At 31.5% G+C, this 13,822-nt stretch overlaps 1 protein-coding gene across 50 annotated transcripts in view; it reads right to left on the reverse strand.

Annotated features, from left to right (window-relative positions):
• Rims2 (regulating synaptic membrane exocytosis 2) overlaps positions 1-13,822 on the reverse strand; it is a 601,671-nt gene that overhangs the window by 254,689 nt on the left and 333,160 nt on the right. For all 50 annotated transcript variants that reach the window (XM_047527145.1, XM_047527153.1, XM_047527031.1 and 47 more), the window contains 2 exons: positions 9,211-9,382; positions 7,397-7,550 (listed from right to left, as the gene is read on the reverse strand). In XM_047527145.1, the coding sequence (XP_047383101.1) occupies positions 7,397-7,550; positions 9,211-9,382 (326 nt within the window). The remainder of the gene's footprint in view (positions 1-7,396; positions 7,551-9,210; positions 9,383-13,822) is intronic.

A 13,822-nucleotide genomic window follows, 5' to 3' on the forward strand; every position in this document is an offset into this window, starting at 1 on the left:
TCTAAAATTTTTAAAAATTATAAAACCAAACTAAACTATTCTTACATATTACAGTTTAAAAAAAGAGACACTTCAAGAAAAATGGGCAAAAAAAATAAAATACTTGGAAATCAATGTAACGAAAGAGATGAAAGACCTCTACAATGAGAACTACAGAACACTAAAGAAAGATATTAAAGAAAACTTTGGAGGATGGAAAGATCTCCCATATTCTTGGAAAGGCAGAACTAATATTGTCAACATGGCCATACTACCAAAAGTGCTATACAGATTCAATACAATTCCAATTAAAATCCCAATGATGTACCATACAGAAATAGAGCAAGCAATCATGAAATTCATCTGGAAGAATAAAAAACCCAGAATAGCTAAAGCAATCCTCAGCAGGAAGAGTGAAGCAGGGGGTATCGCAATACCACACCTTCAACTATATTACAAAGCAATAGTAACAAAAACGGCATGGTTTTGGCACCAAAATAGACAGGTAGATCAATGGTACAGAATAGAGGACACGGACACACCCAAATAAATACAATTTTCTCATACTAGACAAAGGTACCAAAAATATGCAATGGAGAAAAGATAGCCTCTTCAACAAATGGTGCTGGAAAAACTGGAAATCCATATGCAACAGAATGAAACTAAACCCCTATATCTTACCCTGCACAAAAATCAACTCGAAATGGATCAAGGACCTTGAAATCAGACCAGAGACCCTGCATCTTATAGAAGAAAAAGTAGGTCCAATCTTCAACTTGTTGGCTTAGGATCAGACTTCCTTAACAGGACTCCCATAGCACAAGAAACAAAAGCAAGAATCAATAACTGGGACAGATTCAAACTAATAGCTTTCTCCCAGCAAAGGAAACTATCAGCAATGCAAAGAGAGAGCCTACAGAGTGGGAGAAAATCTTTGCCACTCATACTTCAGATAGAGCACTAATTTCCAGAATCTATAAAGAACTCAAAAAACTCTACACCAAGAATAAAAATAACCCAATTAACAAATGGGCTAAGGATATGAATAGACACTTCACAGAAGATCTACAAGCAATCAACAGATACATGAAAAAATGTTCAACATCTTTAGTAATAAGAGAAATGCAAATCAAAACTACCCTAAGATTCCATCTCACCCCAATTAGAATGACGATTATCAAGAATACAAGCAACAATAGGTGTTGGAGAGGATGTGGGGGAAAAGGTACACTCATACATTGCTGGTGGGGCTGCAAATTAGTGCAGCCACTCTGGAAAGCAGTGTGGAGATTCCTTAGAAAACTTGGAATGGAACCACCATTTGACCCAGCTATCCCACTCTTGGCCTACACCCAAAGGACTGAAAATCAGCATACTACAGAGATAAAGCCACAACAATGTTCATAGCTGCTCGATTCACAGTAGCCAGGTTGTAGAACCAACCTGGATGCCCCTCAATTGATGAATGGATAAAGAAACTGAGGTATATATGTACAATGGAATATTACTCAGCCATAAAGAATGATAAAATTATGGCATTTGCAGGCAAATGGATGAAATTGGAGAATATCATGCTTAGTGAGATAAGCCAATCTCAAAAAACCAAAGGACGAATGATCTCACTGATAAGCAGATGATGACACATATAGGGCGTGGGAAGGGGGCAAGAACGGAGGAAGGAGGGACTCTGTAGAGGGATAAGAGGGGTGGGAGGGGTGGGAGGGGGAAAAATAACAGAATAAATAAAAAACTATTACCCTAGGTAAATGTATGATTACACAAATGGTATGCCTCTACTTCATGTAGAAACAGAGAAATAAGATGTATCCTATTTGTTTACAATAAAAATGAATTTAAAAAAAAGAAAAATGGGCAAAAATCTTGACCATGCACTTCATAAAAAATACATATAAATGGTCTGTTAATCCTAGAAAAGTTCTCTAAAGTAATGCAATAAAGTCATAATGAAAGAATACTCCACATCCACTTGAATGATGATGATGATAAAAAGCATTGAAAATACCAACTATAGATAAAAAATTGGAGAAACTTGAACCTTCATTCAATGCTATAGGAAGTGTATATTGATATAAATTGGAAAACTAACAATATCTAATTGAATATAGCATGATCTATTAAGAGCTATCTATTCTACTATTTGGTGGATTTGTAGCCAAAAAAAAAAAAAAAGGGGATAAACACATATTATGAAAAGCCATGTATGAGAACATTCACAGCATAAATCTTAGGAACAGTCAAACCTGCAAATAAGCTGTCCATTAACTGTAGAATGCATAAATTGCTGTATATTCACAGAAACAAAAATAAGTTATCTGGAATTTTATGTAATGATGCTGATGAATCTCATAAACATACTAGCAAGAAAAAAGTCAGACATGAAAGGTAATACATTGTGTGTAGTTTCATTTCTATAAAATTCATATATACGTGTTTTTCATTTATAAGAAGTTTTAAAACAAGGAAAATTATTCTATTGAATTTGAAGCCAGCAGATTGTTGTTACCTTGTGAGGCGGGGGGATGATTACTTGAATTTTCTAAGAGGTAGGCTGGTGGGATGCTGGTAGCATTCTATTTATCTATTTGGCTGCTAGTTACATAATGTGGATACACTGTAAAAATTCACTTAGGTATATGTGTGTGTGTGTGTGTACATGTGTGTGTATATGGTAATATACATGGTTTATATGCATGTTTTACATAAGTAAAAAGTTTAAAATGTAGTTTGCTTCTGAGGATGGTCAAGTAGCTCATAATCCAACTAATTCTCCTCCCAGTAATAATTATGAATTGCATAAAACATTTCAATTAAAAACACTATTTAGACACTAGAAAACAAACAAGTACAGGCAGAAATCAGTGATACAACCCTTGAAATAATAAAAGAAAAGCACATATTTAACTAACTTTTTCCTGAGGATATTCCCTTTTTGGTTCAGTGGAGAAAATATATGGGTCAAGCAAAAAAAAAAAAAAAAAGCCTCAGTCTTATATAAGACTGAGGAACCAGAAATCATAATTCAGGGTTTTCAGAGAAGTTGCAATTGAGGGGCAAATCCTGGAAGGGAAGAAGCCTAAGAGGCTCCAAATGATAAAGACCCAAAGTAGAACAAAAAGGATCCTCAAATCCTTGTTTAAATTGTGAACTGCAGAGGGCAAAACAAGAACAAACATAGCAGGAGGTACAGCTAAAATGGTAAAAGAGCTACAAGATTTCAGCAACATCCTGATGTAGAGTTTGGAGTTAAATTCTCACTGTAATATAGGAGTTTAAAAACTATCTGGAACTATCTCTAGAAACAGACATTCAAAATAGACTAATGCATATGCTTTAGAACCACAGAAAGAAACCCAAACAGATTTTCCCTAATGTATCTTCCATAGGACTTAGGTGATCTTTCAGTAATTTTTTTGTCTGCTGAAATTAAATGGGACATTCATCACTAACCAGAGTTTCTAAAACATATTAAACCAATGTTCAGCATACAATAAAATTTTTTTAAAATACAGAATATAATCTAAAATGAAGAGGGAAAACAAATACAAGTAGATCCCCAGGAGACTAAGATGTTAGAATTAGCAAACAAAAACTTAACAAATACATTAATTTATAGCATTTTATATATGCATAAATACATACACACATATATATAAATACATGTTTATATAACTCATATACATATAGGTTTATATAAATATCTGTATCTGTATTTCTACTTAAACACATAGTGAAAGATGTGCAATTTCAGGAAGGATATTGAAACTTGTAAAAAAAATGAATATCTTAAAATTTAAAATGTAGTCTCCTCAGGGCCTGAGGAGTAACTTGGTGGGAAAGTGCACATTTAGCACGCATGAGGCCATCCTCATCAATGAAACTTTTTAAAAATTAAAAGAGTATTTAATAAGACAATTTATAGATAGATTTCATAAATGCTTGGACACAAAGATAAGTGAACAATTGAGGAAGAAGGGGAGAGAAATTAAAAAATAAGCAAAGGCTCAATAGCATGCAGAACAATGTCAAGAGGTCTTTGTACATTTAACTGAAGTTCAAGAAAGAGACATGAGAATGAAGTGGGAATTTGTAAGAAATAATGGCTGAAAAGCCCTATAATATCAGACACAATGAAAATTCTTAATTATAAAATCATGCCTCTTTTATCTTCTACCTCTTAACAGAATCACTTTGGATTTTTCACAATTTCTTTCCATTCATTTTTCTCCAAAAACTGGTGAACATAAATATATAATAAATATGATGCTTTCAATCTTACAAATCAAAAGTTGTAATAACATTAAATTTTACTAAATAAAGAATTCACAGTTGAGAAGACAGATTAATTTGGTTAATATGAGGCAAAGAATGAAGAATGAAGTTAAAAGATGGAGTGTGTGTTCATTATGAGAATGGTTAATAACTTCAAATAATAAATTTGTAAATACCTTCTGTCATACTAAAAGAAGGACTTTTTCCTTAAGACACTACAATTTTATCTGAATAACAGTAAATAATATATAACAAGAAATATAAATATCAAAATCATATTCCAAAACAATCTACTTGAGAAGGTAATTAAGTTTCTTACTAATGAATAAAAAGAAAAATTATGTTAATATGAGATATTTCACATCTCAAAAAACAACTCCACATATCTGTTAATGCAATTTAATCATGTGAACTCCTAGCTCTAGTCTTGAGCAGGCATTTTCAAAAATGCTTCATCAATCACTGTTTGAAATATGCACTGTTCCTACCGTCCTTTAGCGATGACTAATTTCTTTCAGACCCCACAGCAATGACTCTGTGTCCATTTCTGTAGATTTTTAATACATGGAATAATATTCTTATTTTGTTATATGCAGGAATAGTGGTATAACATGACACTAGCTGGATTCTACCAATTATTTAATTTGGAAGACCACTCAAAGTTTATAAAAGTTTCCTGAACTCTTCATCTCAAAAAATACTTCTAAAATATTTAATTTACCTGTAATATATGTAAAACCATTATTTTAGAATGATTTTAATTATTTCCTTATATATTAATAAAATTATAAATTACTAATGTCCATGTAAATGATATACTGCTTTAAATCACTTGAATCTACCAATTTAAAATAGAAATCATGAGTAAAAAGAAAGTAATTCCAACATTACCATTTGTTCATTTTAAATACCAATAAATATCTATACATTTTATAAACTCATAATGATATTCATAGTATTGTAGGTTGGATTATAAAACACACTATTATGTAGATGTAAGGAATACATGAGGGATTATAACATCCTTTTGATTGTTACTGTTCACATATATTGAATCAATGTGTTTATGATCATTATCTTTGCCAATATGTAACATACTTATAGATAAATGCAATATTTACCTTCTCCATGGGGGGAAAACCCTTAAGAAGGTTCATGTCATCTATTAAGTTTTAAAATCAAGATATTTATCCATATCCTTACTTGTACCTCCACTTATGATCAATATTATCTTTAGCCACTGGAGAAGTTTTTAACCTTTTTTCAATTCTTAAATGTTATTTCCTAGTCTTATCCCTTTTATGTGTATGTACATGATTTTAAATTTCTTCAGGCCTACTCATTGCTTATAGACTGTTAGATGTTAGTTGGTAGTGAGTGACAAGATTACATGATGTATGGAGCTATTATATTGCCCATGGGCAAGTTTAATAAGTAATAGAGGAATCACTTGGGGAATGGGAAAATACTGAAAGCTGCAAGACTAATTAAATTAATTGCAGGAAAATCCATGACACATACACTTAACAAAAATATCTCACTGTTCCTCACATCCACTAGTACCAAATGATGAGGGATAAAAAAATGAAAACTTTTTAAGAGTTTCAGGTATTCAGAGTCCTCAAGCCTACTAATTATTTGCTATCACAAGTGGAGTTGGTGGAAAAAAGTCCATTCCTATAAGAAAGGATAGTGATGGCTAGCTTGAGTAGCTTAGAAACTAAAACTATAAGAATTAGTACATAATAGTTTATATCTGTTTTGTAATAACCCATTATCCTCCATAGTGATTTAGAAAGAATGAACTAAAAAGATGATAATGACCAGAAAGAATAAAATTAGTTTCACAAAATTAATTACAATTTTATAATTATTCCAACAAAGGATATTGTAATGGTATCTGCAAAAAGGGGTCAATGAGTATTTACTATTTGGAGAGTCTAAAAAGTGAGTAGGGTAGAGCCATTGTTCAATTAATGCCATTCAAGTGTATGAGATTGTATTTAGTGAAAATAAAATTCTAATCAATAGATTACTTTTTTAAAGGGGCACAAACAATTCTCTAGGTATTGCTATAACTAACTAAATATCCCTTAAGACCAATCTTCCGCTCTTAATTCTATATCACCATCATATACATAACTTAGGCCCTCTTCACCAGGAAGGTGTAATCCATTATACACAATACTTAATTGTTATGGTGCCAGGTACACTTGCAATAATGAATAAATGACACATTTATAGCATTTGTGCTAAAAAATGGACATTTCTGAATTTTAGTTAATGTCAATTGGTCTTCTAGTATTGGACAAAATGTTGCTAAACCAGAAGCATGCAGACTCCATGAAAAGTAAACTACTCCATGAATACTATCCAAAGTAGCAGTTATCAATATTAGATTCATCAGAAATAGGAAAATCAGGGGGAAAAAAAACCTGTATTGAATGCAAAGAGTCAACAATGCCACTTTCCAAAATAGAGAATTTTTTTCTCATTTTTTGTTATGCTTTTCTGAACTGATGCAATTGAATTATTCAGACGATATATAATCCAAAGCAAAATCTAAATGCTGATAATAATCATAACAACAATGACAATAATAATATCAGTTTATATTCTTGAGATTAATTCATTCTTTTAACCACCTGGTGAGATATGTATTATTATTTCCATTTTATAAATGAAGAAACTGAGGCATAGAGAGATCACCTACCTCAAGTCATACAGTTAAAAAGTTTAAGTTCATAGTTTCAACCACTTTGCTATAACTGCTATCCAAGATAAATACTTGGGACAATGAAGGTGAAAGCACTAATTTAGATATACAAACTCTATTAGCTATATCATTCCTATATTTAAGATTCTAAGCATGAAAATTTAAACATAACTGTGCTTATTTAGGAACACAGCATCTAAAATAGAACCATAATACCTAAATATGGTGATGAGTAAATGCTGTAGGTATAACCTTATCTTAGTGTATCAAATAATTGAAAAGCTTCAATAATAGCTATGAAAACACTAACAGATACTTCTTAACTCCCATAACAGGAACTTTAAATTCAGTCAGAGATACACTCAAGATCAGAAAAAGTCAACGCAAGTATAAATTTTGCTGAAAACTTACTTTGCAACCTCCGTGTTGGGCTCTCTCCATGGAGTTGTCTTCGTGGCATATAGGGAGAAGGATGGGGAAGTGGCAATGAAGAGACATCATGGGTCTGAAGTTTGTACCAATGTGGTTCATCATCTAATAATGCTGTTTCTAATTCAATTAAAATCTACAAACACAAGAGACAAAGGACTGTTATAATACACCAATAATAAAGAAATTCTCCTAAATGGTCTTATAACTTATGGTCATAATAGTAATACTATTAGATCAAAATCAAAGTCATTTATATGGCATTTGCCAATAAATAGCATAGCAGGTTAGCAACAAAAATGTCAATTTTTATATAATATTAAATTGTTCTCTTTTTGATTCCTATTTTTCTTAGACAATGTACCATGTCAACAGCAACTGTCTAGATGTTAGTGATCATTCTTGAACTTTTACCCAACTAAAGTCATTTTGACTCACTTCCCCTTCTGCTTATGATTTTAGATCTCATGATGTTAGTATGCAGTTTTGAATCATAGCAACAGACACTTATGATTGATGTACTGACTTATGGTATAAAAACCCTTGCAACTCTATGGTCGGGGCTTTTCTCCCAATAGCAATTTTGGGGGCATTGTGTAAGACAGTCAGCCCGCCAGCTAATAAAGATGCTCAGATTTGGACTTCTCAGTGGTGATCCATCTGTTCTTAAGTTGTGCCCCACAACAACTGAAAAGGCTGAAAGTGGTTAAATTAGCATGCTAATAGCTGGAGAACTGCTTCCCATTGTGCTCCTCTTCAATTTATTTATCACTTTGTAATTAAACATTTTTTTCAAGTACAAATACAATTGAGACAGTCTCTTTTTAGAAGATGTCATTGGCTCCCATTATCCCAGGATAAATCAAAATTTAATATAATAAATTAAATTATTAAGAGACATGATCTGGTTTCAGTTTAACACATAAGTCTCATTTCTAATCACTTTTCCTTCCAATTCCAATGTGGTTGCCCAAAATTCCCTCAACCTTGATGTCTTATTATTCCCATGCAGGAATTTCACTCCTCTTGATTTTGCTACATTCCAGTTTTTATGGAGACTTCTTTTGACACTTCCCCTATTCTGCATAGGAATTATGCGTTCCTTTTGTAGCTTCCCCATTATAGCATTTGGTGTGCTATATTATAACTATATTATAATTGTCATTCACTTGTCTATATCCCCAGTGGATTGTAAATTCCCTGATGTGAAGTAACATGCCTTATTCATCTTTGAAATCTCAGACCTTAACACGGTGGTGTCGGCTACACTAAAAACTAATCCACGAATAAGTAAATGATTGAACTACTTACTAGTAGTACAGTTGGTTCAATAACAAAACACACACAATAATAAGAAGCAAAACATTTTGTGAACTAGAAACCAACCTTCTATCATTCAACAGAGATTTCTATGATAAGAATAAGCATGTGAAACTGTCACATAATATTTATTTATTTAAGTATTTATTTATTTTTGAAATGGGTGTCAGTATGTTGCCCTGGTTGGCCTTGAACTCTAGGCACAAAGTGATCATCCTGCCTCAGATTCCCTAGTAGCTAGGACTATATGTATGCACCATCACCACCATGCTCAGCTGTATTAGAAAATATTTAAAGCCATTTTTTTCTATGGTATCATTTTATCTTAAAGTAGTAAGTAGCAAAATTCATTCTGTTAAATTAAAAAATATGCTTACTTATTCATGTATTTGAAATATAAAAATTTTACTGATAGTCACTTAAAGAAAGTATTTAGGATAACATGAATAATGTGAACTTTAAATAATTTCAGGTACCTCTCCTAAGAATTCACTTTCTTCCTCTCGAACTCGAGCTTGATCCCAAAGGGTAATTTCCAGCATTCGTTCTCGAAATTCTCTTCGATGAACTGGAGAATAAATGAATGTTTGGTTCCACTTGGGTTCCAATGTTTTTTTAACTGTTTTTGTTCTTCTCTTATTTTTATCACTATGAAAAAAAATATATATGAACTTATATAAAACTTTGCACTAAAATATAGTAGTTTAAAATTTCTCAGAAGTGAAATTTTATCACAAATTTGTCATATGCTACAAATACTGTTTAAAAATACTCTTTAAAATTTATAAGATGTATAATTATATCATACTTAAAAGTATGACAATGATATCAGTAGTTCAATTCTTTCCAGTGATCAATAGTTAAAAATAAAATCTCTCAAAATGTAAATAATATGACATGAAGAATCTTAACTCTAAATTTTTTAATTTATCACCCTATTGGAAACCTTCAAAATGGTAATTAACCAGTAAAATTATACATAATATTTAGTTAAACTGCTGACATGTCATATAATAATATGAGTAAACTGCAATGTACATATCATTTCCAGATAGTTTGGCTAATAAGCAACTTTATTTGCATTTTATAAAAGTCACTTTCTTACATACAACAAGTACCATTTGCTTGTTCGAATATATCATTTCTTTAAAAATATTGAAAATTATTTCTGTGTCAACTAGCCACATTACTGAGGGCTAGAAATGTAAGAGGATCATCTTGACAGATGGAAATTACAGTTGAAAGAGTTTCATACTTATTTTGATAGCATATTTTTATCATGAATATTTTAAACTATATAGTCATTATTTGTACATATATTTTAAAATATACACATTTTACCATACTATATTGTGTTAAAATATTATGTATACTGGGAAATATACTAAAATAGAAATAAAAATGAGATTCTTTTTAATTAAAATATTTTTTTCTGAACTCTCATGGATTATCCTACACATCCCCCAAGATAGACCCATACTATTGGAGATCACTATTGTAACTTATTAAGGAGGATCAAAAACCAGATAGAAATAGAGAAAATCATCTAGGAAGTAAACTTTATACTATCTAGAGGAGCCTATTTAAAATGAGAAGTGGACAGAAAATGAACTTTAATTGGATTAATATTAACTGCTTCAAATTATCTTAGCACAGCACTGTTCTAAGAATGCCAGTGTTATGGTTTAGATCTTAAATGTCCCCCCAAAGCACAACATTGAAAGTTTTGTCTCCTTTCGATGGCACTATTAGGAGGTGGTGGGAACTGTGGGAGGCAGGGCCTAAGCGGAAGAAAAGAGTTCACTGAGGGCATGACCTTGAATGGGACACTGGGACCCTTGCCTGCTGATCCCCCACCCCTTTCCTTCCTGGCCACCATGAGGTAAGCAAGCAACTTTGCTCAAAGAAGCACTCCCTGTCATGATGTTCTGTCTTAGCACAGGCCCAAAGAGATGGGATCAAGTGACCATATACTGAAATGATAAGTGAAAACAAATCTTTCCTCCTTTTAAGTCGTTTATCTCAGATATTTTGTCACAGCAACAGAAAGCTGACCAATATAGCTGGGATATAAGAAGGACAACAAAGAAAAGCTAAGTATCTCTGAAAAAAGGAAGTTATGCAACTTCTTTTAGGAATATTAAGTTTTAACAGATTTGTCTTTTATAATCAAGAAGTATTATGTATTTCCAGAGCATTATATGTAATGTGAGAGAAAGCTGCCTGTAAGTACACTGATAATGAATTTGTTAATATACACACATGGAAAAGGTAATATATAATGTATCTTTACTAATTTTGAAAGCACTGTAGGAAACTAATTTTGCAAATCAATCTAGATTTTATTGCTATACATAAAAAGAAATGATTCTGTATATAAGAATAACTAAGTAAAAGGAATGCAAGTTGAGCATTCCTAATACAAAAATATGATATGTGAAATGCTCCAAAATCCATTATGTTTTGATTTCTGCCACAAGTGGACAATTCCACACCAAAATTATTGAAAATATTGTACAGAATGACCTTCAGGCAACGTGTACAAAAGCATGTTAAAAATGTAAATGAATTTTGTGTTTAGACTTGAGTCATAGGCCCAAGATGATTCATTATATATATGTGAATATTCCAAAAATTTGAAAATTCTGATACCTGAAACACTTCTAATTCCAAGCATTTTGGATAAGGGATACTCAACTTGTAATAACAAGGACGATGATTTATGCTTTTTCTCCCCCTTCCTTCTTTTAACTTGTTAACAAATGTTCATTTAGCATCGACTTATATTCCATCCATGAAATAATGAATTCTGAGACATTGTCAAAAGACAAAGTTCCTTCCAAGAAGAACAGGAAGGAAATATTAAACAGGAGCTTACTGTCTAATTTGAAATTACACTGAAATCTGAAAGGAAAGAAGAATAAAGCCATGAACTTTCTTTTAAAGAACTGAAAAGAGTTCTCAAAGAATAACTGTTTTATAAGGGCTTTCTATATTGAGTAGAAGGGTGAAAAAATGCTTTTTAAAGTTCCTTACAAACCTAACATATATTATTAGAACTCGATAGAGCTATTTAGTGTATACCCAAGCATCAATTCATAAAAAGAACCATGAAAAAAATAACTTTGAGTTTTACTTATTTTACATGTATAATCAAAGCCTCCAGAATCAGATCATGCTATAGAGTAAAGCACTGAAAAAAAGAGCTAAAACTACTTAAAAACCAAGATCAGCAAGAATCTATGAAGATGTTTAAGATGGCAGTCTACAGATAATAAAATAAATAACTAATCTTTAAAAATGTTAAGCATATAGTTAACATTTTATAAAAATAAAATAGAGCCTAAAGCTTTTTCTATTTGTCTTCATGCTACCAGTACTTTTGCTTTCTATTTAACTTAATAATAGCATGCAGAGACTTGATGTTTATACATAATTTTTAAAAGAAAGAAATTTTTTAAGTTAAGCAAAGAAAATTAAAGAAAAAAAAATTTTTAAGTTAACCAAAATTTTTTTAAGTTGTTAACCAACTTAACTTCAAGATATTAGAAAGAATGTATAGAGTGCCCAGTTATTTTTTACAATACATAGTAAATTATGTGTAAAATAAATTTTCAAAAAGCTTAACTGAGATTCTAGAGTAGATTTCTTTTGTGTAGTTTCATTTATTCCTCCACAAAGTCTTATCAATTAAAAAGCATAAATTTTTTTCTATGTTTATCTGCTTAAGCATTTCTCCCTAAAATATTACCAGGAAAAATAAAATTTATACCCAAAGCACAAACAGTACTTTATTCATATTTAGTGTTTAGAAACTTGTGGCAAAAGAAAAAAGAAAAAAAAAAAAGTTGGGATGATGGCAACTGTCAATAAAAATGTTGCTAAGTTAAGCAGAGAATTCTTTTCACTATTAGAAATAAAACTCTGACACGATCCATTCACCAATGTAAGCTACAAAATTTACTTAACTACAACTATTATCAAATTCCTGATAAACTGACAAGGAACTCAGATGGGAAATAATCTGAGAAAAAAATATTGAAATGTTTCTCAAATTCCTTGATATTAAAAGAGAGAAATAGAGGCCTGGGGTGATAGCTCAGTTGGTAGAGTGCTTGCTTCTCAAGCACAAGGACCTGGGTTCAATCCCCAGAACCACAAAAAATAAATAAATAAATAAATAAATAAATAAATAAATAAAAGAGAGAGAAAACAATGCTATATTTAGAATATAAAGGACTGAGTAAGGAAAGCTACCCTTCCATTTTAAGTTCTATCTGCTCAGAAAGCAGGGAGACAGGTTATGTAAAGAGTTTTAAAAATAGTTAATCAAGAAAGAAATTCAGTAATTTGATAAATGTTTAGCATCTTAAAAAAAAGTTTCTCTTTAAAGATTTGAATTAGTAGAAACCTAAGTCATGTGTGTATATAAAAACATAGATGAGAATGTAGCATTTCCTGTAGGTTTTTATCATGGCATCCCAACAGTACTTAGACTAGTAAGTCCTACTACTTTAAGAAGTCATGTGACTTCACTACCAGGATGACAGGCTAACCTGGCTGTGATACCTGGCATTTACCTGAAACCTAGATTTTTAGGAAGCTATGGTCTAGATTCTAATTATGAATGTCCTTTCATCTCCTCTAGTTCTAATAACCAGATGTTGTGGTACCTTGTTATATTCTGAGGAATTTGTTCTACAATTTTCACTTCCAAAATACGTATCAAATAAACTGTAAAGGTTTTGTTAATTCTTTACTTTCTTTCTTTTGTCCATCTCTTTGTTGATATTGTTGTTCAGATGATACTTTGGCACACAAATGAATCCCAGTGAACTTTCTAATTGAACTAAGAAGAAAATTGGAATCCAAAAGGGTGTGAACATGTTTAAGATCACATCTGTATGCAGCTTCTTCTAACCTGAGAATAAATGACCTGATGAGTACTCTGCCTTGGAAGCCAGGGATGCCAATAAATGGGGAAAGGGCAATTGGTGCCATTACATCCTCCTTTTTTTAAAATGATCCCTATTGAATAGACCCTTTTATTTTTATATGCCTAAAATTAAGAAAATTAGATTATTTTTA

The sequence above is a fragment of the Sciurus carolinensis genome, chromosome 1 (genome assembly GCF_902686445.1).
Source record: "Sciurus carolinensis chromosome 1, mSciCar1.2, whole genome shotgun sequence".
Classification (NCBI taxonomy): domain Eukaryota; kingdom Metazoa; phylum Chordata; class Mammalia; order Rodentia; family Sciuridae; genus Sciurus; species Sciurus carolinensis.